Below are 24,762 nucleotides of genomic sequence, written 5' to 3' on the forward strand. Positions count from 1 at the left end.
AGCACCTAAAAGCTGGCACCTTGGCACTTCTGCCAGCCTTGATTCTGAAGGTCATATAAGCGGCAGCATCCATTACTTTCTAAAGAGCTGCTGCTGCTGCTGTCTTCTCACAACACTTGAGCCCCCTGGAAAATGTCTGCTTTGATTTCATTTTAAAAAGTCAAGTCTCTAGTCTCCACAGTATAACAGAACTTGTGCCTTTGTATAAAATAAAAATAATTTTTTTTATTTATACCCCGCCCATCTGGCTGACTTTCCACAGCCACTCTGGCGTTCCCAATCGAGTGTTTAAAACAATACAGCATTAAATATTAAAAACTTCCCTAAACAGCCTTCAGGTGTCTTTTAAAAATAGGATAGCTGCTTATTTCCTTGCCATCTGATGGGAGGGTGTTCCACAGGGTGGGTGCCACCACCGAGAAGTCCCTCTGTCTGGTTCCCTGTAACCTCACTTCTCACAATGAGGGAACCGCCAGAAGGCCCTCAGCGCTGGACCTCAGCGTCCGGGCAGAACGATGTGGGTGGAGACGCTCCTTCAGGTATACCGGGCTGAGGCCGTTTATAGGGCTTTAAAGGTCAGCACCAACACTTTGAATTGTGCTCGGAAACGTACTGGGAGCCAATGTAGATCTCTCAAGACCTGTGTTATGTGGTTGCAGCGACCACTCCCAGTCACCAGTCTAGCTGCTGCATTCTGTAATAATTGCAGTTTCCGGGTCACCTTCAAAGGTAGCCCCACGTAGAGTGCGTTGCTGTAGTCCGAGCGGGAGATAACCAGAGCATGCACCACTCTGGCGAGACAGTCCGCCGGCAGGAAGGGTCTCAGCCTGCGTACCAGATGGAGCTGGTAGACAGCTGCCCTGGACACAGAATTAACCTGCACCTCCATGGACAGCTGTGAGCCCAAAATGACTCCCAGGCTGCGCATCTGGTCTCTGAAGAGTTCCAGGAGGACTCTGGAAGCCCTGGGACTTAATATAAAATGGGGCTCAGCCTCAGGGTTTGCTAAGGCTTAGTTGTGGGTTATGTGAAGAGTGTTTCTGAGCACGTGTATGTTGCCATTCTGTCACCTCTGTGTTACCATAGCTAGCCCCCAGACATCTGGGATGATCAAGCAAGCAGGTTTAATTTCTATTAACAATTTTTAAAAACAGAGGTACTCAGGATACAACCTCTGCCTTCAAACCACTGTCTCTAATTCTAAACATGTGATACTGCCGTTAAGGGAGGATTTTATTTTGTGCATGCTCAGAGGGAGAAATGGATATTCCCCCGCACCCTTCCTTGTTCATAATCCGAGAACTAGCGAACACCCAATGAAATAAATGGACGTTGAGTTCAGACATAACCGTAGGAATCACTTCAGGACTGGCAAAACTGGTGGGAATCTGCTGCTGCAAGAGGTGGCTTGGATGACTCAAAAAGAGATTCAATACATTCATGGAGGCTGCAAGTCTATCAGCAGTTGGAGTTAGCCATAGTTCAATGGAAACTCCAGCTCCAGAAGCTGTCTACCTTTGAAGCTACCTGCTGATGGAGAGCAAGGCAGGAGAGATTTGTGTGGGAAACAGGAGGTGGTAGGACCTTCTCCATGTTCTTCAGAGAGGATGGGGTTGCAAGCCCCAAGCTGGTAGTGAAGTGAGGTGATTTAGACTCTGGTGCTGGTGTCCTTTCCAGATTATTAATATTATTCCAAGCATTTATTGCTATTCATTATTATTATTTAAGATGGTAATGCATAGTGTTATGCAAGCCAGACAGACCCTCTTCCATAGGGCTTTCTCCTTCCAAGTCTTCTCAGCATTGCAGCCAACTTCTAAAGGCCTTATTTGGCCCCCCTCAATAAAATATTTGAGGGGGACTGGGCCCCCCAAAGGTGATGGACATTCATTGCCATTAAAATGGTGCCTGTGTGCTGCATCATGTTATTATGTTGGGGCCCCCATTATTTTATTCAAGTTGGCACCCCTACTTCCACGGCTATAGCCACGATTTATTGGGGGGGTAGGACTCTCACCTGTCACCATCCTCTGTCTCTTGTCTCGCAGATTCATGGGCATAGCCAGGATTTTTGTTAGGGAGGTGGCAGCCAAAGTTGTTGAGCTTTTCCTAGATCACCTCCTAAAGTAGTTGTTGAACTTTTTTGGGAAATCACAGGTATAAAATACCCCCACTGCAGAAAGCAAGTTTTCATAAGGGGGAGGAGGGCAGAACTTCAATTAATTGAGTACTTTCAATGCTTTTCAATAATTTTTGTGCTCTTGGCCCATGAGCAGTTTTGGGCTGAAATGTCTCAACAGTTGTTTTATCTTCCTTTTGTGCTCATGAAAACTATCTTTCTACAATTGCTACTTTTAGTTTTAAGTATTGTTATTTATTGACTTTATTTATTGATTAATACGCCCATGCCTACTTCTCAGTGGTGCCCTGGCCTATTCTGCGCCCCCCCCCACCTTCTGCCCAGCCTCCAACAACCCCGACGGGTCCTACTAGCCTCGACGTGCCCAACTCAGCCCCGGGCTAGAGCGGCGCGCTACCGGGCTCCCTCCTTCCCGGGCCACGTGTGGCTGAGCGCAGGCGGCGGCGCCTCTCCGCTCCTCCCGCACCTGATTAGAGAAGCAGCTCCGTCCGCCGACTGAGCGAGCCCGGCCGGGAGATAAGGCTTATCGCGCCGTCCGCCTTCGGGCTTCTCGCCATCCCCATCTCCGATAAGGAAGGCTGGCTGGTCCACGTGCGCCTGCTTCCTCCGGAGCGAAGCGGGGAGAAGCGGAGACCTTGGCGCGTTAGGAAGCAACCCCGCCAGAACGCCGCTGCGCGCAAAAGGAGCCTGGCGCGTAAAAACGCGCACCGACGGGACCTCCGCGCAACGTGCTGCGCCGGGAGCAAAGAACAGGGGGGAGAGGGGTTTCTAGAGAACGGGCAGCTCTAGGGCTTGAGTCCTTTGCAAGCATCTGGGGCTGGAGGCGGGCAATTGGGGGGGGGGGGGAGAGAAATGAAGAAAGCACTCGCTTCTCAAAATTAAAACGAGACCCATGTAGGGGATGCCGACTTGAATAAAATATTGCGAGGGGGCGGGGTAAGCCCCATCCCGCATAATCGCTCACAAGACACACACCATTTGAATGGCAATGCTCATCAACTTTGGGGGCGCCCTCAAGTATTTTATTGAGGGGCTGCCAAAGGGACTTCAGCCCCTAGGAGTTGGCTCCTATGGTTGCGGCCAACTAAATTATACTCTTTGAGCAGACCCGTTTGACTTAATGGACCTAAGTAAGCCATGCCTCTTAATCGCAGTGGGTCTGCTCTGAGTATGACTAAATGGATACCACTGTTAATCTCAGCGTGGATGGTACTGTTTCTTGACAAAAGCAGGATTGGCACTCATGCCCAAATCACTAATGTGGAAATTATTGAATCAGTGTCACTGGAGAGTATGCCCTGTCTGCTGCAGACCCTCCAAGTGGAATGCTCTCCCCAGGGAAGTTTGCCTGGCACCTTCATTATACACCTTTAGGCGCCAGGCAAAAACATTGCTTTTTAACCAGGCCTTTGGCTGATCCAGTTTATATCCTATGCCCTTTTAAAAAGTGTTTTTTTCTGGGGAGAGGGGTATTGGGTTGCTGTTTTTATTTTTATGAGGTATTTTGTGGTTTTATATCTTGATTTTATTCTGTGAACCACCCTGAAACCCCCAGGTATAGGACGGTACAGTGGTACCTCAGGTTAGGTACTTAATTCGTTCCGGAGGTCCGTTCTTAACCTGAAACTGTTCTTAACCTGAAGCACCACTTTAGCTAATGGGGCCTCCTGCTGCCGCCGCGCCACCGGAGCACGATTTCTGTTCTCATCCTGAAGCAAAGTTCTTAACCTGAAGCACTATTTCTGGGTTAGCGGAGTCTGTAACCTGAAGCGTATGTAACTGAAGCGTATGTAACCTGAAGCGTATGTAACCTGAGGTACCACTGTATATAAATTCAAACAACAACAACCTAATTTTCATCAGAGGAATGTTGGAGGGTATGTGACCAGGGCCGTCTTATGCATATCCGGCACCATGGTGCAAAGCTCCCTATGGCACACACACACACACACCCCATTCCCCAGAGTTTTTTAGGGAGGACGGCACTGCCTCAGGGCTTGAGGAGGTGGGCAGTGGCTTGAGGGTGGCTCCTTCGGCAGGGGAAGAAGCTGGACGTGGCGGCTCCCATCTCAGCTGGCCACTTCATGCCACGGTGGCCATGGCAGACAGAGGCTCCGGGCACGGCACTGCTTCAGCACGGCATGGTAGAAGCGGGCGAGGGCGGCAAGCTGATGCTGGGAGGCGCCACCTCCAGCCTCCACCTCTTTCCTGGCACCCTCCAGAACTTGGCGCCCTGGCGCCCCACACTACTAGCCTCTATGGGTAAGACGCCCCTGTGTGTGACCCTCTCTCAGATCCAAGAGGCCTTCCCTTTTGAAAATCTAGATCACTGAAATTGTATTTAATTACGGGAAATAATCAGAAGCTCTGGCAACAACACCTCAGCCAGAATGAGGTTTCACCTCCTCCTAGAGATGTCAAGGCCTTATCTCACTTGCTTGTCAGAACACACAGGCAGGCAGACACACACACACACAAAGTCGCCCTTGTCTGCTGGCTGGGTCTGACGGGCATTGTAGTCCAAAACATGCAAAGGACACTAGCTTTCATACCACATTCTCACTCCTTTTGTTCTCCTCAGGCCATGCCTTACTCATTGCTCTGTTCCTTCAGGGTCAAACTGCCCGTGATGCTGAGTCATGCAGAGTTTTCTTCTGTTCAATGTTTCCAATTTCCCCCTTTTACAAAAGGCACTTCTTGGAGGCTGCAGTTTCCCACAGAAGATTTGAAGAGAAAGGTCGGGCCCCTTTACTCCTCAGGTTCCCCAGCCGCACCATGCAGAAAATGGCCTCCTCTAACCTGATTTTCCTCCTCCGGGCGAACAGATGCAGGTATCCCTGCAGCTGAATTTTGTTAACATGGGGAAGGAAATATAAGGCTTACTCACCCACTGTGAGCCTCAAAGCATTTCCTGAACTATCCTAGCATTGCTTTATCCATGTCTAGGCTGCCCTCTGCTTCTCCTCCACGGGACTTGTTTCGCCAAAATATTCCCAAGTCATGTTACAGCTTCTTAATGCCCCTCATTTGGGGAATTTGAAAGTTGGAAAAATTCAGTGCGCCCTAATCTAGCCAGGCTGGTGAGAGGGATGTTTTCTGGAGAGAGTCTCAAGGGCCAGACTGAGCTCTGGAGGGCTGTGCTAAAAAGCTGAATAATAATAATAATAATAATAATAATAATAATAATAATAATAATAATAATAATAATAATTTATTTATACCCCGCCCATCTGTCTGGGCTTTCCCAGCCACTCTGGGCGGCTTCCAACAAAATTTTAAAATGCAAGTAATGCATCAAACATTAAAAGCTTCCCTAAACAAGGCTGCCTTCAGATGTCTTCTAAAAGTCTGGTAGTTGTCGTTCTCTTTGACATCTGGTGGGAGGGCGTTGCACAGGGCGGGTGCCACTACCAAGAAGGCCCTCTGCCTGGTTCCCTGTAACTTGGCTTCTCGCAGTGAGGGAACCACCAGAAGGCCCTCGGCGCTGGACCTCAGTGTCCGGGCAGAACGATGGGGGTGGAGATGCTCCTTCAGATATACTGGACTGAGGCCATTTAGGGCTTTAGGTCAGCACCAACACTTTGAATTGTGCTCGGAAATGTACTGGGAGCCAAGGTAGGTCTTTCAGGACCGGCGTTATAAGGTCCTGGCGGCCGCTCCCAGTCACCAGCCTAGCTGCCACATTCTGGATTAGTTGTAGTTTCTGGGTCACCTTCAAAGGTAGCCCCACATAGAGCACATTGCAGTAGTCCAAGCAGGAGATAACCAGAGCATGCACCACTCTAGCGAGACAGTCCATGGGCAGGTAGGGTCTCAGCCTGAGTAACCACCCTCTGATTATTCACATTGCTCAGAAAGGGGGTTTCCTTCCTTCCTTCCTTCCTTTCTCTCTCTCTCTCTCTTTTTTCAACGTTGCATTATTTAGACCCGACCCTATAAAGCCATTCACACAAAATGACTTTTAATAATTTCCTTTCCTCCATTTCCAATTCTCATTTCGGGGGGGGGGGTCAGGCCAATGCCCCATCTCGGCCAGCAGCCTGTTCTCACAGTGACCCGCCAGATGGCTGTAGGAAACCCACAAGCAAGAGCCCTCTCTCTCTCCTGCAGTTTCAGAAGCACTGCTGCCAGAGAGCATTGCCATCACGTAGGCCTTCTGCAGCTTGAACGTCTCTGCTCCTGTCTATCGTCTGTCTCAAATGAACCATGCTTTCTGGGAACCTTTCAAAAAGCCCTTTGACCTCAGTTCTTGCCTGCTCTCATCGTCCACTGGGAAACCGGTTCCCTTGGCAGGGCAGGGTGTGCATGCGCAATGTGGGTCAGGAATAATAATATTAAAGGAGCCTTGGCCGTTCGGGCACAGAACATCACATTGGGTTAGCAGGCGAATTGCACCGTGGTTTTGAGCAGGAGCGAGGATTGACATGTTGGTTCATAAAGATGACAGTGAGCAAATCAGGGGACACATGTCTGGCTAATTCAGGTCGGCAAGGCATGCTGGTCCTTCTGTGGCAAAGGGAAGGAGAATGGAGAGGCGTTTGGGGAGCAGATTGCAGTGTTTGGGTGCGTCCAGAACAGCACTTTAAGGTACACAAGATGCTTTTCTGTTTACAGTCATACCTCAGGTTACAGATGCTTCGGGTTGTGCGATTTCGGGTTGCGCATTGCGCCGAACCCGGATGTACTGGAGCAGGTTACTTCCAGGTTTCTGCGCATGCGCAGAAGCACTAAATCACTCTTTGCACATGCGCAGAAGCACCGAATCATGACCTGCACATGCGCAGATGCGACGCTGCAGGTTGCGGACGCTGCAGGTTGTGAACGTGCTTCCCGCACGGATCATGTTCACAACCTGAGTGTCCACTGTATTGGATCAAATGTCTTGCAAGCAGGCGCGGTTTCCATTCCCAAACTCACCAGAACTCAGTTCCGGCGCCTCTCAGGTGGGCGCCATTATAAGAGAGCAAGGGAGGCGTTCAGGGTGAAGTTCCAGCACCCTGAAAAACAGCACCGCTTGCAAGGAATCTCGTATATCACAGCTGCCGTTCTACACATTCATTTCCATTTGATTTCCCTCTTCCCCTTTTAAGATGATTCAGCCCCTATCTGCTGTCAACACCTTGCTAATTCCCCATCCCTCCGCTAATTACCAGAAATGCACCAGACAGCCGCAATGTCTGCCTTTCCCCCCAGTAGCCATCACAGTCCAGAAAATTGCTTCTAACCACGCACACACGTGTGTTGTAATTCCTTCCCGGGGGGTGGGGTTGGGAGTGGGGAAGGGGCAGGGCAGGCATGCAATCAGGTTCTTCCAGGCAGCCTTGTTCATGATAACATCATGATGGTTATAAGTGATGCCCCTTCAATACAGTTTGCGCCTGTGAAAGTTTCGGAGCAGACATAACTGCCCTGAGAATTCATGCCAAAATCCCATAACGTTTTAATGCCGCAAATGTTGTAGGGTTGTTGTGTATTTTTTGCAAAGGGTTAGGATTAGGTCTTTTCTTTTTTGCCCTGCTTTTGTTTGTTGCCCTACAGCTCAAGAAGACCCCTTCCTGTGGCAATAATGTGGTATTGTGTGAGAAGCATTGCAGGGCAACTGATGAAGTGGAGTGATGTGTGGACATAGAATTATAGAATAGGAAGGGACCCCGTGGGACATCTAGTCCACCCCACCCCCCGGGAATACGGGAATCTTTTGGCCCAACGTGGGGCTCGAACCCACAGCCCTGAGATTACGAGCCTCATCTTCTACGGACTGAGCTATCTGCTACAGGCCAGTGTAAATCCACCACTATTCCTCTATGAATGTGTCCATGACGTGCAAAAACAAGAGAGAGAGCAGAATCGCCCATCCAGAAATAACAATTCCCAGAACTGTAGCTTTTCCTAGTGATGGAAAACAAACATTGCAACACTTAATCCAGGCATAGGCAAACCTCCAGATGTTTTGAGACTACAATTCCCATCATCCCTGACCACTGGTCCTGTTAGCTAGGGGTGATGGGAGTTGTAGTCCCAGAACATCTGGAGTGTCGAGTTTGCCTGTGCCTGACTTACTCAGCACAGCTGGGTGTCCTTCCCGACTTTATTTAACCCCATTCTTCAGTCACAGAGAAGCTGACAGGTGATGGTGTGGTGGGAGACGAAGGCAGCCCTGCCCTCAGACCTGCAATCTAACACGGCACAAAAGGAAAATGGATTGGAAGGGAGAAGGAAATCAAGCAGAGATTTTAGAAATGCGGTTTGGTAGATTGTGGTGCCCAGGATTAAGTTTGTAAATTGTATGGATGTTCTTCAGCTAACAGTAAGGTCCTGTGCTGGCAGGCAACGGCCTTGGGTGACCAGGAATGAGAGCTGACCACAATATATACCGTATTTTTCGCCCCATAGGACGCACTTTTTCCCCTCCAAAAATGAAGGGGAAATGTGTGTGCGTCCTATGGCGCGAATGCAGGCTTTCGCTGAAGCCTGGAGAGGGAGAGGCATCGGTGCGCACCAACCCCTCTCGCTCTCCAGGCTTCAGGAAGCTATCCGCAAGCCTTGCAAGCCCGGCGGGAGTTCCCGCGGGCTCACAAGGCTTGCGGGCAGAAGCCTGCAGCCCCCGCGAGTGTCTGCAAGCCTCGCGCGCCTGGCAGGAGGTCCCACCGGGTGCGCGAGGCTTGGGGCGGCAGCCTGTCGCCCGAAGCAGGGGGAGCCCTCCGGAGGGCTTCCCCTGCTTCGGGCAGGTGAGCGCAAGGCTTGGGGCGGCAGCCAGGGCTGGGGGGGGGAATAATTCATTTCCCCCCCCAAAAAATGAGGTGTGTCCTATGGGCCAGTGCGCCTTATAGGACGAAAAATACGGTATTTCCCACAATGCCTCCCCTTGTAGCTTTGTGACTGCAGGCAGTTGTGGAATGTTAAAAAGGCAGTTCCGAGGCTCACCACTGGAGAAGGCACTGAAGAGGCAGGCATAATGGCAACACTCTGCTCAATCCAGGAGTGAAAGGTGCTGAACAGGGCAGCCTTGCCCATCCTGGCAGTTATTTTGGACTATGCCTCCTACTAGCCTTGCTGATGGGAGTCATAATAATAATAATAATTATCATCATCATTTTCATCATCATCATCATCATCATTATCTGACTGGGTTGCCCCTACAATCCTGGATGGCTCCCAACAAAATATTAAAATAATAAAACACTAAACATTAAAACAATTCCCTATACAGGGCTGCCTTCAAATGTCTTCTAAAAGTCAAATAGTTGTTTATTTCCTTGACATCTGATTGGAGGGCGTTCCACAGGGAGGGCGCCACCACCAAGAAGGCCCTCTGCCTGGTTCCCTGTCACCTCACTTCTCGCAGTGAGGGAACCGCCAGAAGGCCCTCGGCACTGGACCTTGGTGTCTGGGCTGAACGATGGGTGTGGAGATGCTCCTTCAGGTATACTGGGCCGAGGCCATTTAGGGCTTTAAAGGTCAGCACCAACACTTTGAATTGTGCTCAGAAACATACTGAGAGCCAATGTAGGTTTCTCAGGACCGGTGTTATGTGGTCTCGGCGGCCACTCCCAGTCACCCGTCTATCTGCCGCATTCTGGATTAGTTGTAGTTTCCGGGTCACCTTCAAAGGTAGCCCCACGTAGAGCGCATTGCAGTAGTCCAAGGGGGAGATAACCAGAGCATGCACCACTCTGGGAAGACAGTCCGTGTGCAGGTAGGGTCTCGGTCTGTGTCCCAGATGGAGCTGGTAGACAGCTGCCCTGGACACAGAATTGACCTGCGCCTCTGTTCCCACCCGCCACTGGCACACAGCTCATTATGATTCCCCCTCACCCCTTTTGGAGGGAGAAACCCAGACCCGTCCTCTGGCTGATGGGGGAGGTTGCTCTTCCGCCATGAAGGCATGGGTGCATGCATGAAATGGGTGGGGCCAAGATATTACCATTGATTTGCCTGAGAGAGTCTTGCACCCAGATCCGACCCAGACCCAGGTTCAGATCACCCCACTCAAAATCCTCTCCCTCTGTCTCAGCTATAATTCCAGTGGAGTGTCTGCAGCTCGAAAGGTACACCATATAGACACCTCGAGAAAGTTCCTCTCATTTTGCTGCTGTGAGATTTGCTCTTGACTCAGTGGGACTTCTCTCTCTCTCTCTCTCTCTCTCTCTCTCTCTCTCTCTTTTTAGTCACGACAGACGCCAGAAGGTGAATTCCTGCCACTAGACCAATGCGAGCTCGACGTTGGATTCGGAACTGGGGCCGACCAACTGTTCCTCGTTTCTCCTCTCACCATCTGCCATGAAATCAACGAAAAGAGCCCCTTTTTTGCCCTCTCGCAGAGATCGCTACGGAGCGAGCAGTTCGAGATTGTGGTTATCCTGGAAGGCATCGTCGAAACTACAGGTACAGTGCTGACTAATAATAATAATAATAATAATAATAATAATTTGCATAGTGCAAAGATGGGGGCACCTGTGGGATTTCAGGTGCTGCCAGAATACATCTCCCATGGTTAGCCCCGCCAGTAGAGCATGAGACTCTTAATCTCAGGCTTGTGAATTTGAACCCCATTCTGTGATTCTTTTTATATATACATTTTTATTAGTTTTTTTAACATATCATTTCCAACAATCATATAACATAACTTCTTATCTTATACAATATTTTAGACTTTCCATCAACACCTCTGGTGATTTTCCGTTCTTTATCACTTATTCTGCATTTCTTAATTTCTCTATTACTCTTAATTATCATTAACTAATAGTTCTCCTCATAGTCCTTCTTGCAATATTTCAGATAGTCATCCTTACAAAACGTCTTGCAATGCTACTAGCGTAATCTGTTCATTACAGTTACTTTTCAAATAGTTCATATATTTACTCCAGTCTTCTATGAATCTCTGGTCCCGCGGGTTTCGAATCCTTTCTGTTAATTGATCCAATGCTGCATAGCCTGTCAATTTCATCCGCCATTCTTCTTTCATCGGTGAATCTTCTTGCTTCCATTTTTGTGCCAACACAATTCTGTGATTCTGTCCCAGACCACTGGCCATGCTGACTGGGGCTGATGGGAGCTGGAGCCAACCACATCTGGAGGGCCACAGTTGCCCCATCCCACTGTTCCCTGGGAAGAGGTGTTGGCTGTTAATTTTTTTTTTTTAAGAAATTTTTATTAGTTTTACAAAAGTTTTTATAACAAACAAACATAAAAGAAAGACAAACAAACAAACAAATATAATTTCAAAATGTCCTTTCATTGACTTATTTCCTCGGACTTCCCCATACCTCCCCTTTCTGCATCCTCATGTCCAAATTTTTATAGCAACTTATAAATGTTTTTTCCCATCCTAATTCATCATAGTCCTTTCTTAATCTGATCTTATATTACTGCAACCCTTTCTCTCTGTAAAATCTCGACATTCTAAACTTCATCAAGTTTATAATAGTTCTTAAGATAAATCTTAAATTTCTTCCAATCTTCTTCCGCAGTCTCCTTTCCCTGGTCACGAATTCTGCTTGTCATTTCCGCCAATGTCATATAGTCAATCACTTTCATCTGCCATTCTTCCAAGGTGGGTAAATCTTGTGTCTTCCAATACTTTGCGATCAGTATTCTTGCTGCTGTTGTTGCATACATGAAAAAGGTTCTATCCTTTTTTGGCACCAATTGGCCGACAATGCCCAAGAGAAAGGCCTCTGGTTTCTTAAGGAAGGTATATTTAAATACCTTTTTCATTTCATTATATATCAACTCCCAGAAGGCCTTAATCTTCGGGCATGTCCACCAAAGATGATAAAAAGTACCTTCAGTTTCCTTACATTTCCAACATTTGTTATCAGGCAAATGGTAAATTTTTGCTAGCTTAACTGGGGTCATGTACCACCTATAAACCATTTTCATCACATTTTCCTTTAAAGCACTACATGCCGTAAATTTAATACCAGTGTTCCACAACCTTTCCCAGTCAGCAGACATAATATTATGACCAATGTCCTGTGCCCACTTAATCATAACTGATTTAACTGTTTCGTCTTGTGTATTCCATTTCAACAGCAAGTTATACATTCTTGACAAATTCTTAGTATTGGGTTCTAACAATTCTGTCTCAAGTTTTGATTTTTCCATCTGGAAGCCAATTTTCCTGTCTTGTTTGAAAACCTCCATTATTTGATAATAGTGGAGCCAATCTTGTACTTTGGGTTTTAGTTTTTCATGGCTCTTTAATTTCAGTTTCTCTCCATCCTGTTTTAAGATCTCGCTATACTTTGGCCATCCGACCTCCATATTAACTTTCTTGTGGGCCTTAGCCTCTAAGGGTGACAACCATCTAGGGGTTTTGTTTTCCAACAGATCTTTATATCTCATCCAAACATTAAGCAACGCTTTCCTTACAATATGGTTTTTAAAGGCACTATGCACTTTGATTTTGTCATACCATAAATATGCATGCCAGCCAAATGCATTATTGAAACCTTCTAAGTCCAAGATATCTGTATTCTCGAGGAGCATCCACTCTTTCAGCCAGCAGAATGCTGCTGCTTCATAGTACAATTTTAAGTCCGGCAGGGCAAATCCCCCTCTTTCTTTTGCATCTGTTAATATTTTATATTTTATTCTGGGCTTTTTGCCCTGCCAGACAAATTTCGCAATGTCTTTCTGCCACCTCTTGAAACAGTCCATCTTGTCAATAATCTGCAAAGTTTGAAATAAAAATAACATTCTAGGCAATACATTCATCTTAATCACTGCAATTCGGCCTAACATTGACAATCTCAAATTTGACCATATTTCTAGATCTTTTTTAATTTCTGACCAACATTTTTCATAATTGTCCTTATACAGATTCAAGTTTTTAGATGTTAAATTAACCCCTAGATATTTCACCTTCTTGACCACCGTCAGACCTGTCTCTTCTTGAAACTTATTCTTTTCCATATCTGTTAGGTTTTTCCCTAAGACTTTAGTTTTTTGTTTATTCAATTTAAATCCGGCTACCTGCCCAAATTGTTGGATTATTTCCAACACTCTTTTTGTACTAGTGTTTGGCTCCTGCAAGGTCAATACAAGGTCATCTGCGAACGCTCTTAACTTATAGTGTTTGGTTCCGACCTTTACACCTTTAACTTGCTGGTCATCTCTAATCATGTTCAGCAACACCTCCAGGACCGAAATAAAAAGCAATGGGGAAATTGGGCACCCCTGTCGTGTTCCTTTTTCTATCTTAAGTTCCTCAGTTATTACATTGTTTACAATCAACTTAGCTTTTTGTTCGGAATATATTGCACCCATACCATTCTCAAATCCTTGTCCTACCCCCATCCCATGAAGATTCTTTTTCATAAAACTCCACGAAATATTGTCAAAGGCTTTCTCCGCATCCACAAATATCAAAACTGCTTTAGTATTTATGTTCACCTTTAACTTTTCCAGAATGTCTATTATGTTCCTAACATTGTCTGAGAGGTGTCTTTTTGGGAGAAAGCCTGCTTGGTCTCTGTGAATCTTCTCCATCAGTACTCTTTTAAATCTTTTTGCTAAAATGTCTGCAAAAATTTTGTAATCCACATTCAATAACGAAATTGGGCGGTAGTTCTTCAGTTGAGTCTTTTCAGTCTCTGTCTTTGGTATGAGTGAGATATATGCTTCTTTCCACGATTCGGGTGCCTTTTTTCCCTCTAAAATCTCGTTACAAACTTCCTTTAACGGTTGTATCAGCCATTCCTTTAAAGATTTGTAATATCTGGAAGTCAGTCCGTCTGGCCCTGGAGATTTGCCCAATTGCATGTCCTGAATGGCACCCTCTATCTCTTGTTCTGTTATTCTCTGATTTAACTCCACCTTGCTGTGCTGAGAGATTTTTTGTAATCCATATTTATTAAGGAATTTATCTATGTCCTCTTCATTTTGTAATCCTTGGGAATAAAGTTTTTTAAAATAACTCACAAAACAATTTCTTATCTCGTTAGGTTTAGATATATTTTTTCCATCCACTTCTAGACTTGTGACTGTATTTAATTTCTGTCTTTTCTTAAGTTGCCATGCCAGAAGTTTACCACATTTGTCTGCCGACTCAAATGTCTTTTGTTTCATTTGCTTTATTTTCCATTCTATCTCTTGGTTCATCAATTCCATATATTGTGTTTGATACAACTTAATCTCCCTCAAAATCTCCTGGGACTTTGGTTTTGATCTTAATTTTTTCTCTCCTTCTTTTATCTTTTCCAAAATTTTTTCCTTTTTCTCATTCTGTTTTCTCTTCTTTATTGAATTTTGTTGAATCAAAAATCCTCGCATCACAGCTTTACTTGCGTCCCAGATCACTCTTCTTTCCACATCGCCCTTTAGATTGATTTCAAAATAGTCCTTTAGAGTTTTTTGGGCCTTCATGTGGATCTCTCTATCTCGAAATAGGGTGTCATTCATTCTCCATCTAAACTGACCAGTTGTTGTAAATTCCCTCTGGGAATTGTAGCTCTGTGAGGGGAATGGGGTCTCCTAAGAGCTCTCAGCACCCTTAAGAAATGACGGTTGTTTTGTCTTTGTGTGGCTGTTCAGAGTGGTATTAAAGGTAAAGGTAAAGGGACCACTGACCATTAGGACCAGTCGTGGCCGACTCTGGGGTTGTGGCGCTCATCTCGCTTTATTGGCCGAGGGAGCCAGCGTACAGCTTCCGGGTCATGTGGCCAGCATGACGAAGCCGCTTCTGGCGAACCAGAGCAGCACATGGAAACGCTGTTTACCTTCCCAACAGGACCTATTTATCTACTTGCACTTTGACGTGCTTTCGAACTGCTAGGTTGGCAGGAGCAGGGACCGAGCAACAGGAGCTCACCCCATCATGGGGATTCGAACCACCGACCTTCTGATTGGCAAGCCCTAGGCTCAGTGGTTTAACCCACAGCGCCACCCACGTCCCTAAAGTGGTATTATACTGCTTTAAAAGGGTGGTGTGTTTGTGGCCCTAGAAGTTCGTCAGAAAACAAACATCCATTCTCCACTTCCTCTTAACCTGCCAAAAAACGTGGCCAGCTTCTGCCAGCTCTCCAAGAAAAGTCCTTTCCTGGTTCTGCCCATTGAATCAGGCGTTTTCATCATCACAAGCTGGCTGGCTGGCTGCCACTCTCCTCCTGCCCTGCTGCTCTCAAGGAAAGAGAAAGAAAGGGAGACATGGTCTCTGTTAGAAAAGTAGGACACCCTAGTTGTTGGAGGCTCCCCATTCCTCTGTGTGTTTAGCCTGGAGGCCTATCTGCTTCAGAGCGAAGAGTCTAGCAAATGTGACGGTTACAGAGAGATTAATGATGTGACTTCCCCCTCTGGCGCTATAGTAATGAGCCTTGATTCTGTAGTGTATAGCACAACGCAGGAGATAAGTGGATTTTTCTCTCTCTCTCTTTCAAAGAGCTCTCATTTACAGTTCTTGAAAGAGGAGAGGTCCTGTTCTATTGGGATAGGGAAGCAAAAGAGCAGCCTCATGTTATTCCAGGGCTTAATTTGGGCCAGCCCACCTCAGGTGTCAATTGGAGAATCTGCCAGCTCAGCCCCAGGACCAGCTTTCAAGTTTGGCAGCAGTCTCCCCGCTGCACTTTGAAAACTGTTCTGTGTGAAGTTGCAGCAGCTCTAAAGCCAGCTAGGCAGGCAAAATGTGTGGGATGGTTTATCAATGGGCAGGGGAGGCTATATTAGTCGCAATTCATCCCTCCAATCTCCCATGGGTGTGGGGGTTGAGTGGAGTATTAAAACCTGGTGCTTGGCAGCAGAATATAGAAGACTGAAACTACGCTGAGAAGCCTTTCATTTTATGAGGCAATCCCAGCTAACGAAATAGGTTGGCTTCCCCTTTGTTTCCCTCTTAATAAAAGAATTAGGCAACAATTTGCATGTTCAGACCCAGAAACCTCCCCTCTAAATAAATTCACACTTGACTCAAGTTTTGGTTTTGATTTTTGGCAGAATTTAGGCCACAACTTTACAGAAAGTGATTGGTTGCATAGGATCTGGTTCGACTAGCTCCCTGCCTTGCAGGTAGCACTGACCCAGGGTTCCAGCATAGGTCAGCCAAGGGTGAACACCTGGATAAGCGGAAAGCCGGGAACAGGCTATCTCCGCCACCCAAATGTCCCCCTGGACTCAGGCACGGGCACAATCCCCTCTCAGGGCTTGACCAAACCATCGAGTCACCGGATTCCTTTAACGGAATACCCTTCACATAGGGATGGCAAGAATGTTCTGCCATCCCTATCACCTGAACCAGAGCCTATCTGCAACCTTACAAGTTATGACGATCTGCTACGCGGCAGGCGAAACCCAAATGGCAACAGCCAATCAGCCAAGTGGGGGAAATTCCTGCCGTGCCCCTGTCCCAACGACAGATGACACACAACGGCATAGCAAGGTCAAGTGCAAAGCCCTAAAAATAGGGAGAGGTGGTTGGGTGTTCCGAATGCACGCGCCGAAAGAGGAAGCTCTGGGTCACGTGCGTGGGCATAAATAGGTCCCTCAAACCGTTTGGACTACGTCCCATTGGCCAGATTGCACCCAGCTACAAGGAACCTAGCAATCGGGTGTTGTGGCTGACCAATCATACTCACCCACAACACAGGGTGCCGGTTTCCAGGTCTCACCGCAATGCATGCCCTTTTTAAGGGAGGACCCGATTTATAAGGTAAGCTTAAAATATATTGTTTACTTACTTGACAGTCTTGCACGGGTAAAGGCAGCAGCAAAATTGTGCAGGTAAAATACTTCTTGGTTTCAACAGCCATAGTTAAATACAGAAATGGAGTCTCCGCTCGGGGAGAGTACAGATAGATATCTGTCTGCATCAAAGATATTGTGAGAAAGAGAGAGAGAGAGACAGAGAAAGACAGGCAGACAGAGGATGAGAAGGTTTTATATCTCCCGTTTCTTCCCGCCACTGGAAGCAGGGGGAATGACATTACACAGAGCCCTCTCTCCACCAGTTACATTTCTATGGTCTAAGTCTCCCTATCTAGAAATTTGCAGCTCTGTGGTCATTAGCCACTAGACTTTCCAATCGTTAGATTTCGACTGCTAATCTACAAAATGCTCTTCCGCTGACATGTCCCTCGTGGTGTTGTTGTTTTAAATTTGGTCTTTGAAATTTAAACAGCACTGACTTTAATATAAGTTGTCTGACTTGCGCAGTCATTACTTATTTATTGCTTCACCAGGGGCTGCCATTGCTCCTCACTCTGCTCACCAACCCTGCCTACCCACCAAGACCCACGTTGGCCAAACCTTCCTTACCTTTATACCCCACCCATCCCATTGCCTCTCCCCACAACCATTCATTGGAGGTGCTTCCCCCTCCAATGAATACAGCTGCAGCCTAGGCCACCTGACATCCTGTGGTCATGTTGGAGTTGATGTGGCCACCTGTTGGTGGCCACGTGAACTGCAACATGACAACAGCCTTCCATTTTTATGTATATAGGAAGATAGAACAACAATCCCATTTGGCCTTTGAACAGCTTTTCTTAGCAGGTGATGGCTGTGCCCTGGTGGTGCTTTAACTCTTTGGCTCTCCTGCATCGAGCGAGGGAATAGACTAGATGGCTGATAAGGCTCCCTCCTCCAGTTCTTAGACACCATCCTCTGACATTTATGATCCTATGATATTAGTGAGCACACAGGGAAATGAGCCCTTGATAATATGGGTAATATTGTTAGGCCCCATCAACTTTAAACAGAGTTAACAGAGCAGATGAAGGGGAAGAGTGGTGTACGTATTTATTATATTTTTGTCCCACTTTTTTCCAGCAATCTCAGAGTAAGGCACATTTTTCCTCCCCGCCCTCACCACCCATTTTAGCTTCACAACAACAACCCTGAAAAGTAGGGCTCACAGCCCAAGACCACCCACGGCTGAGTAGGGTTTTGCACCTATACCCAAGTACAGCACATTAGCCGCTATGCCACTTTGGCTCTCCGAGAGTGTAAGAAGAATACAGCACAAATCCAAGCAAAGGGGAGATTTGCTTGGCAAAGGATTCTCCTGGCGTTTTCGTCCAAGTCCTGAAAAACACAGTTCAGTAGCTGAATGTCAAAGCCACGAGAAGCACAATTAATTTTGTGGATGCGTTCCAGCCCAACCATCCTTGCTGCGTAAATGTCATTTGACATTTTAAATAGGAAATTATACGTTAATCAAATGTAACGTCAAGCGTAATTTACACTTCTTAAATCAGGTGCAGGGAGCCTCCAGCCCCCAGGCAGAGTGCAGCCCTATAGGGAAGCTCTGGGACATCCCTCTCTTCCCTAGACACCTCCCTGGCCTGCTCTGCACACTCCTTCAAGCACTTTTCCCTGGCCAGACTGTATTTTTGATCTGTGATAATGCGTCTTCCTTGCCTGGATGGAAGATGAAAATATTGGCAAGGCAGGAGGGTAGGGGCTGTAGAAACATCTGGCTTCCGTAAGGCTGGAATGTAGCTTCCTGTACAGAGGTAAGAGTCACACCTCTTGCTCCACCCCCTTTTCCCCTGGCCCCGCCCACCAGTGACACCCCACACTTGCTCAAAGATTGTTCATGAGATGATGTGGTCCAAAGGTCCACCTGGAGGGGAAGCAGGGTCAGCTGTTCATGTGGTGCAGATGCCTGATTATCGTCTTCCAAAGCAACTACTCTGTTCTGAACATAAAAATGGAAAGCGTAATGCTGGTGGTCAGCAAAAGAGGTTTAAAGACTCTCTCAAGGCAAATCTTAAGAAAATGTAGTATAAACACTGACAACTGGGGAACACCGGCCTGTGAGCGCTCCAGTTGGAGAACAGCCTTTACCAAAGGTGTCATGGGCTTCGAAGATGCTTGAACTCAGGACAAAAGGAAGAAATGTGCCAAGAGGAAGGCACATTTGGCAAACCCTCACTGTGATCAGCTCCCTCCTGGAAACCTATATCCCAACTGTGGAAGGGCGTGCTTTTTTTCCTATTAAAAATGTTTAGGGGTACTCTCATTTTCCCACTCATATTGAAATACTGCTCTTCAATGAGGTCAAACTTAGATTCACAATATGTTTAGGAGTATGTGTACCCCTGTGTACCCCCAGAAAAAAACCACTGCATATAGTTCATTTCCTTGACATCTGATGGGAGGGCGTTCCATAGGGCAGGCGCCACTACCAAGAAGGCCCTCTACCTGGTTCCTTGTAACCTCACTTCTCGCAGGGAGGGAAGTGCCAGAAGGCCTTCGGAGCTGGACCTCCATGTCTGGGCTGAATGATGGGGGTGGAGAAGCTCCTTCAGGTATACTGGGCCTTTGAGGCCGTTTAGGGCTTTAAAGGTCAGCACCAACACTTTGAATTGTGCTTGGAAACATACTGGGAGCCAATATAGGTCTTTCAGTGTTATATGGTCTCGGTGGCCATTCCCAGTCAATATATCCTAAAGACACCACAATCTATGCTGACCTCTGTTCCATGGAAACCAAACCATGGGTAAGCCACTGGAACCCCAAGAGCTTCTCACTGCTTGGAGATTTGGACGGCATGACCATAGCCCTTGTCTTCTAAATCCTAGAAGAATTGTGGGGCTGTGCAGCAGGAAGAAGACCGGGCTGTGATTCCTCTCTGAGACCTCTGTGTTCAGAGGTTCCCCATGTTGTCCAGAGGGTAATCTCTACTATTCAGAACCAGCTCTTGGGCTTGAACAAAACCCCTGAGCATGCACGGAAATGGAGAAAGGCTTTCCCGACGTTTTATCTTAATGTGCATTCCGCGTCCGCTCGCGAGAGCATCCTTCTCCATTATGCATCTTGCAACCTCCAGAACCGCCCGGCTGAATGTGGCAGTTAAAAGGGGGTTAATGGAAAGCACATAAGCAAATCTAGCTAAGTCAATAAAGGCCGCCCGGAGACTGACTGTCACCAGATGGAACAGCAGGTGATTTGTTACCTCCATAGGAAACAGAACTGATGGATGAACTGTGCAAACTTAGCTCTGATTCGCTCACTCTCTCGTCCCCCTTTGTAAAGCCATATGCTGCCCTTCCTGTCTCGTGAAGGCAGAGATGTTAGCTAGTCCCACTGAAATTGGTGCCATGACTAACTTGTCCCATGGATTTCAGTGGGGCTACCTCAGGGACGCGGGTGGCGCTGTGGGTAAAACCTCAGTGCCTAGGACTTGCCGATCGTATGGTCGGCGGTTCAAATCCCCGCGGCGGGGTGAGCTCCCATCTTTCGGTCCCAGCTCCTGCCAACCTAGCAGTTCGAAAGCACCCCTAAGTGCAAGTAGATAAATAGGTACCGCTTTATAGCGGGAAGGTAAACGGCGTTTCCGTGTGCTGCTCTGGTTCGCCAGAAGCGGCTTAGTCATGCTGGCCACATGACCCGGAAGTGTCTCCGGACAGCGCTGGCCTCTTAAGTGAGATGGGCGCACAACCCTAGAGTCAGACACGACTGGCCCGTACGGGCAGGGGTACCTTTACCTTTAAGATACTGAAGGTAATGGGGCCCTTTATATGTTCAGCTATACTTTGCCAACAACAAATCATCACTGTTTTTGTGTTGAATATATGCTATATGGTAATTTTTGGACCTAATAGGTATCTAAAGCCATTTGCACATGCAGAATGTAGGCACCCTATATATAGAAATGAGCAAACCAGTGATATTTTAGGGAGCAGGTTAGCAGGCGGGGCCCATGATTTACATCATAGGAGCCTACACAACCCCAAACAAAACACTGTTGCTGTATGTAGGTTTTATTTAATTCATTGTTTTGTCTTATATTTTGGAAATGTACATCCTTTTTTTTCTTTTAATTTTTTTGGGGGGCCTCCAAGAGAGTGGGGCCCTAAGCTACAGCTTGTTTAGCTTATAAGTAAATCTAGCACTGGGCTACCTTTGAGTCCAGCCCAGTAGTTCCAACCATAGCTGCTTAAGGCAGCTTTTAGAAGGAAGCTTTTTCTGCTAACGCTACAGTGGGACTTAAGACAGACTGTGAACATTGCAGTTCCGCACAGAGCATGGTTTGGGGCTCAGAATTTCACTACCTGAGAATCACAGTTTTGTTTCTTTTCTTTTTTCTTTTAAAGCAAATTTCGAACACTCAGGGTATGAAGGCACACCTGAAAGCATGTAGGCAATGCCTTACTGGAATCAGAAGCCAGGGCGGTGGCTAAACAAGATCCATAGCTACTCGTCCTCCTTATCCACAATTCAGTATAATGGTGCAATCCTGTGCACTCAGAAATAAGTCCCATGGAGTTCAATAAGGCTTACTCCCAAGTGAGTATGTAAAGCAGGTGTGGGGAACCTCCAGTCCTCTGACTGTTGCTGAACTACAACTCCCATCAGCCCCCACAAGCATGGCCAATGGCCAGGGGTGATGGGAATTGTAGTTCAGCAACATCTGGGGGGCTAGAGGTTCCTCACACCTGGCGTACAAGATTGCAGTCTAAATTATGGAAGATGGCTTTTCAAAACAAAACTGTGCACTGTGCAAAATAAAACAACACACCATCTAAAATAAAACTGCTATGTTATGCTGTTTCTTTTGTATTTTTGACATCTGTTAAATGCTTTCCTTTTTCAAGAAGCATTCCAAGCAGATATTTTTATAACAGTCGGAATCTGTATTGAAGTTGTGTGGTATTGTTTCCCCCCCTAAATATGCAATGCGATTGTTTTATGTATGTTTTAATTGTATCATGAATTCAAGATGCTTCGTAGGAAGCGGCCTATACACAAAACAGATAAGCGTACAATATAAGAGCAGGCATTAAGCAAAGTAAGAGGAGATACTAAAATAGGTTTGATTTGCATGATTTATACAGATCACCCCACAGAGCTTTTCTCGTCACGGGATTAGGGTTGCCTGGGTGCGGAATTTATTAATGTTGTTAATGTTGTAGTTATAATTATTTTTCATCTCGGTGTACGCACAGCTCAGAAGGGACTTTGTCTTTTTCAGGCAGAAAGGGCCTTTGGGCAATTGCTCAGGCAAAGCTAAGCATGGCTTTATAACGCCAATCCTGAGAATCACAGAAGAGACAGACGGCTGCTTTGCACACTGTTGTACCAATGGATAACACCAGCAGCACAAACTGGTGCATAGTTTTCTATGCTGGGATCAGAATGGGGAACTACATACATTGATGCAATTATTTCCAAGTTGCTGGATGCAATTTTGCACACACACACACACACACACACACACAACAAGCTGATGCACACCCAGTGTGGTAGATCCACATATGCAAACTCCATTCTCCGTATCAGGGCATTTGTCCCTAATATGTATATTTATTCTTTAATAATACGGTGAATGTTTAATATAGGGTGTGACACACTAATAGCCACATTTTTACTGCCAGTGCTAATCTCAAATGACAGGAGAGACACGTCTTTTCCCTTCCCCAAGAATTCCTGCAGTCCTAGATCATCAATCACTCACTGTCATTTGTTGCCATCTGATATTAGAGCAGACTATCCTTCCGGCTGTGTCTCCCCGAGTAGCTCAAATTAACCAGGTCTTCTCTAATAGCAGGGAAGATGAATGATGGAGCAGGTAGCTCATGGATTTGCGTAATATCATTGCAGAGAGACAGGAAATAGCCAACATGGGACAGGGTGGGGAAGAATAGGAAGGTGGGATGCTGCTGCTGCTGCTGCCCAAATGCCCCTTGTAAGAGTAGCATTTGCACATGGGTTTAGCTGACCCTAGGAAGGAAGGGGTGTGGGATGTGATACATAAGTAGCAGTCAAGTACAACATTCCTTGTTTTCCTAGAGTGGACATGCAGGGGAATGTTTGGCCCAGCCAGTCGAAAACTTCCTGTTTCCTCCTGGCTGGGAGATACTTCCTTTGCATGTGACTAGAGGTGGGCGTGACCTTACCTGCCCAGGTAACAAAGGACAACGTGCGAGAGTTTGCAGTTTGCTTGCCCCATCCCTTCTTGGTTGCGAGGGCAGACTCCATGCCCAAGACCCCCAAAATTGGAGGTTGGGGGGGTCAAGAAATTAATTGACGCCTCCCTTTCTATGGAGGCGCAGGCTGCAGCCACAGCAAAGGTGGCATTTTTTCATCTCTGCCATATTAAGCAGTTGGTCCCTTACCTTTCTCGCCCTGATCTGGCCACAGTGATCCATGTGACGGTCACCTCCAGGTTGATTATTGTAACTCGTTCTACGCGGGGCTGCCCTTGAAGCTGACCCACAAACTCCAGAAACACGGCGAGACTCCTTACGGGGTCCTTGCCGTGGGATCGCATTCATCCAGTGCTTTACCAACTGCACTGGCTCCCGGTGGAGTACAGGGTCAGGTTTAAGGTGCTGGTTTTGACCATCAAAGCCCTATGCAGCCTAGGACCCACGTACCTACGGGACCACCTCTCCTCTTATGCCCCGCGGAGGACCTTAAGGTCAACAAATAACAATACTTTGGAGGTCCTGAGCCTCAAGGAGGTTAGATTGGTTTCAACTAGGGCCAGGGCCTTTTCAGCACTGGCCTCGACGTGGTGGAACGCTCTGTCACAAGAGACTAGGGCCCTGCAGGACTTGACATCTTTCTGCAGGGCCTGAAAGACAGAGCTGTTCCACCTGGCCTTTGGTTTGGACTCTGTCTGACCGTTATGTTTCCCTCCCCTTATGGTCTTGATTTATCAGCTACTTTAAAATGAGGCTGCATTTTAAATTGCATTTTAACCTGAATTTTAAATTGGGTTCCCCCCTTCTTTTTCCCCTATTATGTTTTTACCGTGGTTTTATTGGTGTTAGCCGCCCTGAGCCCGGCTCTGGCCGGGGAGGATGGGGTATAAATAAAATTTATTCTTCTTATTATTATTATTATCTCTAGATGCTTTAGGTAGGAAGAATTAAAGGAGCTGTCCAGCACAGGGGTGGTCTGGGGATCTGGGGAAACTGCATTTTCCCATGGCACCATACTTTGAAAATGAAACCACACTGATCCTGTCCATGCATTGAGGTTGAATTCTGACAAGACAGAAGTACTGTTTTGGGGGGACAGGGGGCGGGAGGGTGTGGGGGATTCCCTGGTCCTGAATGGGGTAACTGTGCCCCTGAAGGACCAGGTGCACAGCCTGGGAGTCATTTTGGACTCACAGCTGTCCATGGAGGCGCAGGTCAATTCTGTGTCCAGGGCAGCTGTCTACCAGCTCCATCTGGTACGCAGGCTGAGACCCTACCTGCCTGCGGACTGCCTCGCCAGAGTGGTGCATGCTCTGGTTATCTCCCGCTTGGACTACTGCAATGCGCTCTACATGGGGCTACCTTTGAAGGTGAGCCGGAAACTGCAATTAATCCAGAACGCGGCAGCTAGACTGGTGACTGGGAGTGGCCGCCGAGACCACATAACACCGGTCCTGAGAGACCTACATTGGCTCCCAGTATGTTTCCGAGCACAATTCAAAGTGTTGGTGCTGACCTTTAAAGCCCTAAACAGCCTCGGTCCTGTATACCTGAAGGAGCGTCTCCACCCCTATCATTCAGCCCGGACACTGAAGTCCAGCGCTTAGGGCCTTCTGGCAGTTCCCTCATTGCAAGAAGTGAGGTTACAGAGAACCAGACAGAGGGCCTTCTCGGTAGTGGCACCCGCCCTGTGGAACACCCTCCCTTCAGATGTCCAGGAAATAAGCAGCTATCCTATCTTTAAAAGACATATGA

At 47.0% G+C, this 24,762-nt stretch overlaps 1 protein-coding gene across 1 annotated transcript in view; it reads left to right on the forward strand.

Annotated features, from left to right (window-relative positions):
- The window catches only part of LOC309516001 (G protein-activated inward rectifier potassium channel 1-like), a 36,092-nt gene that overhangs the window by 9,257 nt on the left and 2,073 nt on the right, over window positions 1-24,762 (forward strand). The window contains exon 2 of the mRNA XM_082194419.1: window positions 10,309-10,525. Coding sequence (XP_082050545.1) covers window positions 10,309-10,525 — 217 coding nt within the window. The remainder of the gene's footprint in view (window positions 1-10,308; window positions 10,526-24,762) is intronic.

This window comes from Podarcis vaucheri, assembly GCF_965113315.1.
Source record: "Podarcis vaucheri genome assembly, chromosome: 13".
In the NCBI taxonomy this organism is placed as follows: Eukaryota; Metazoa; Chordata; class Lepidosauria; order Squamata; family Lacertidae; genus Podarcis; species Podarcis vaucheri.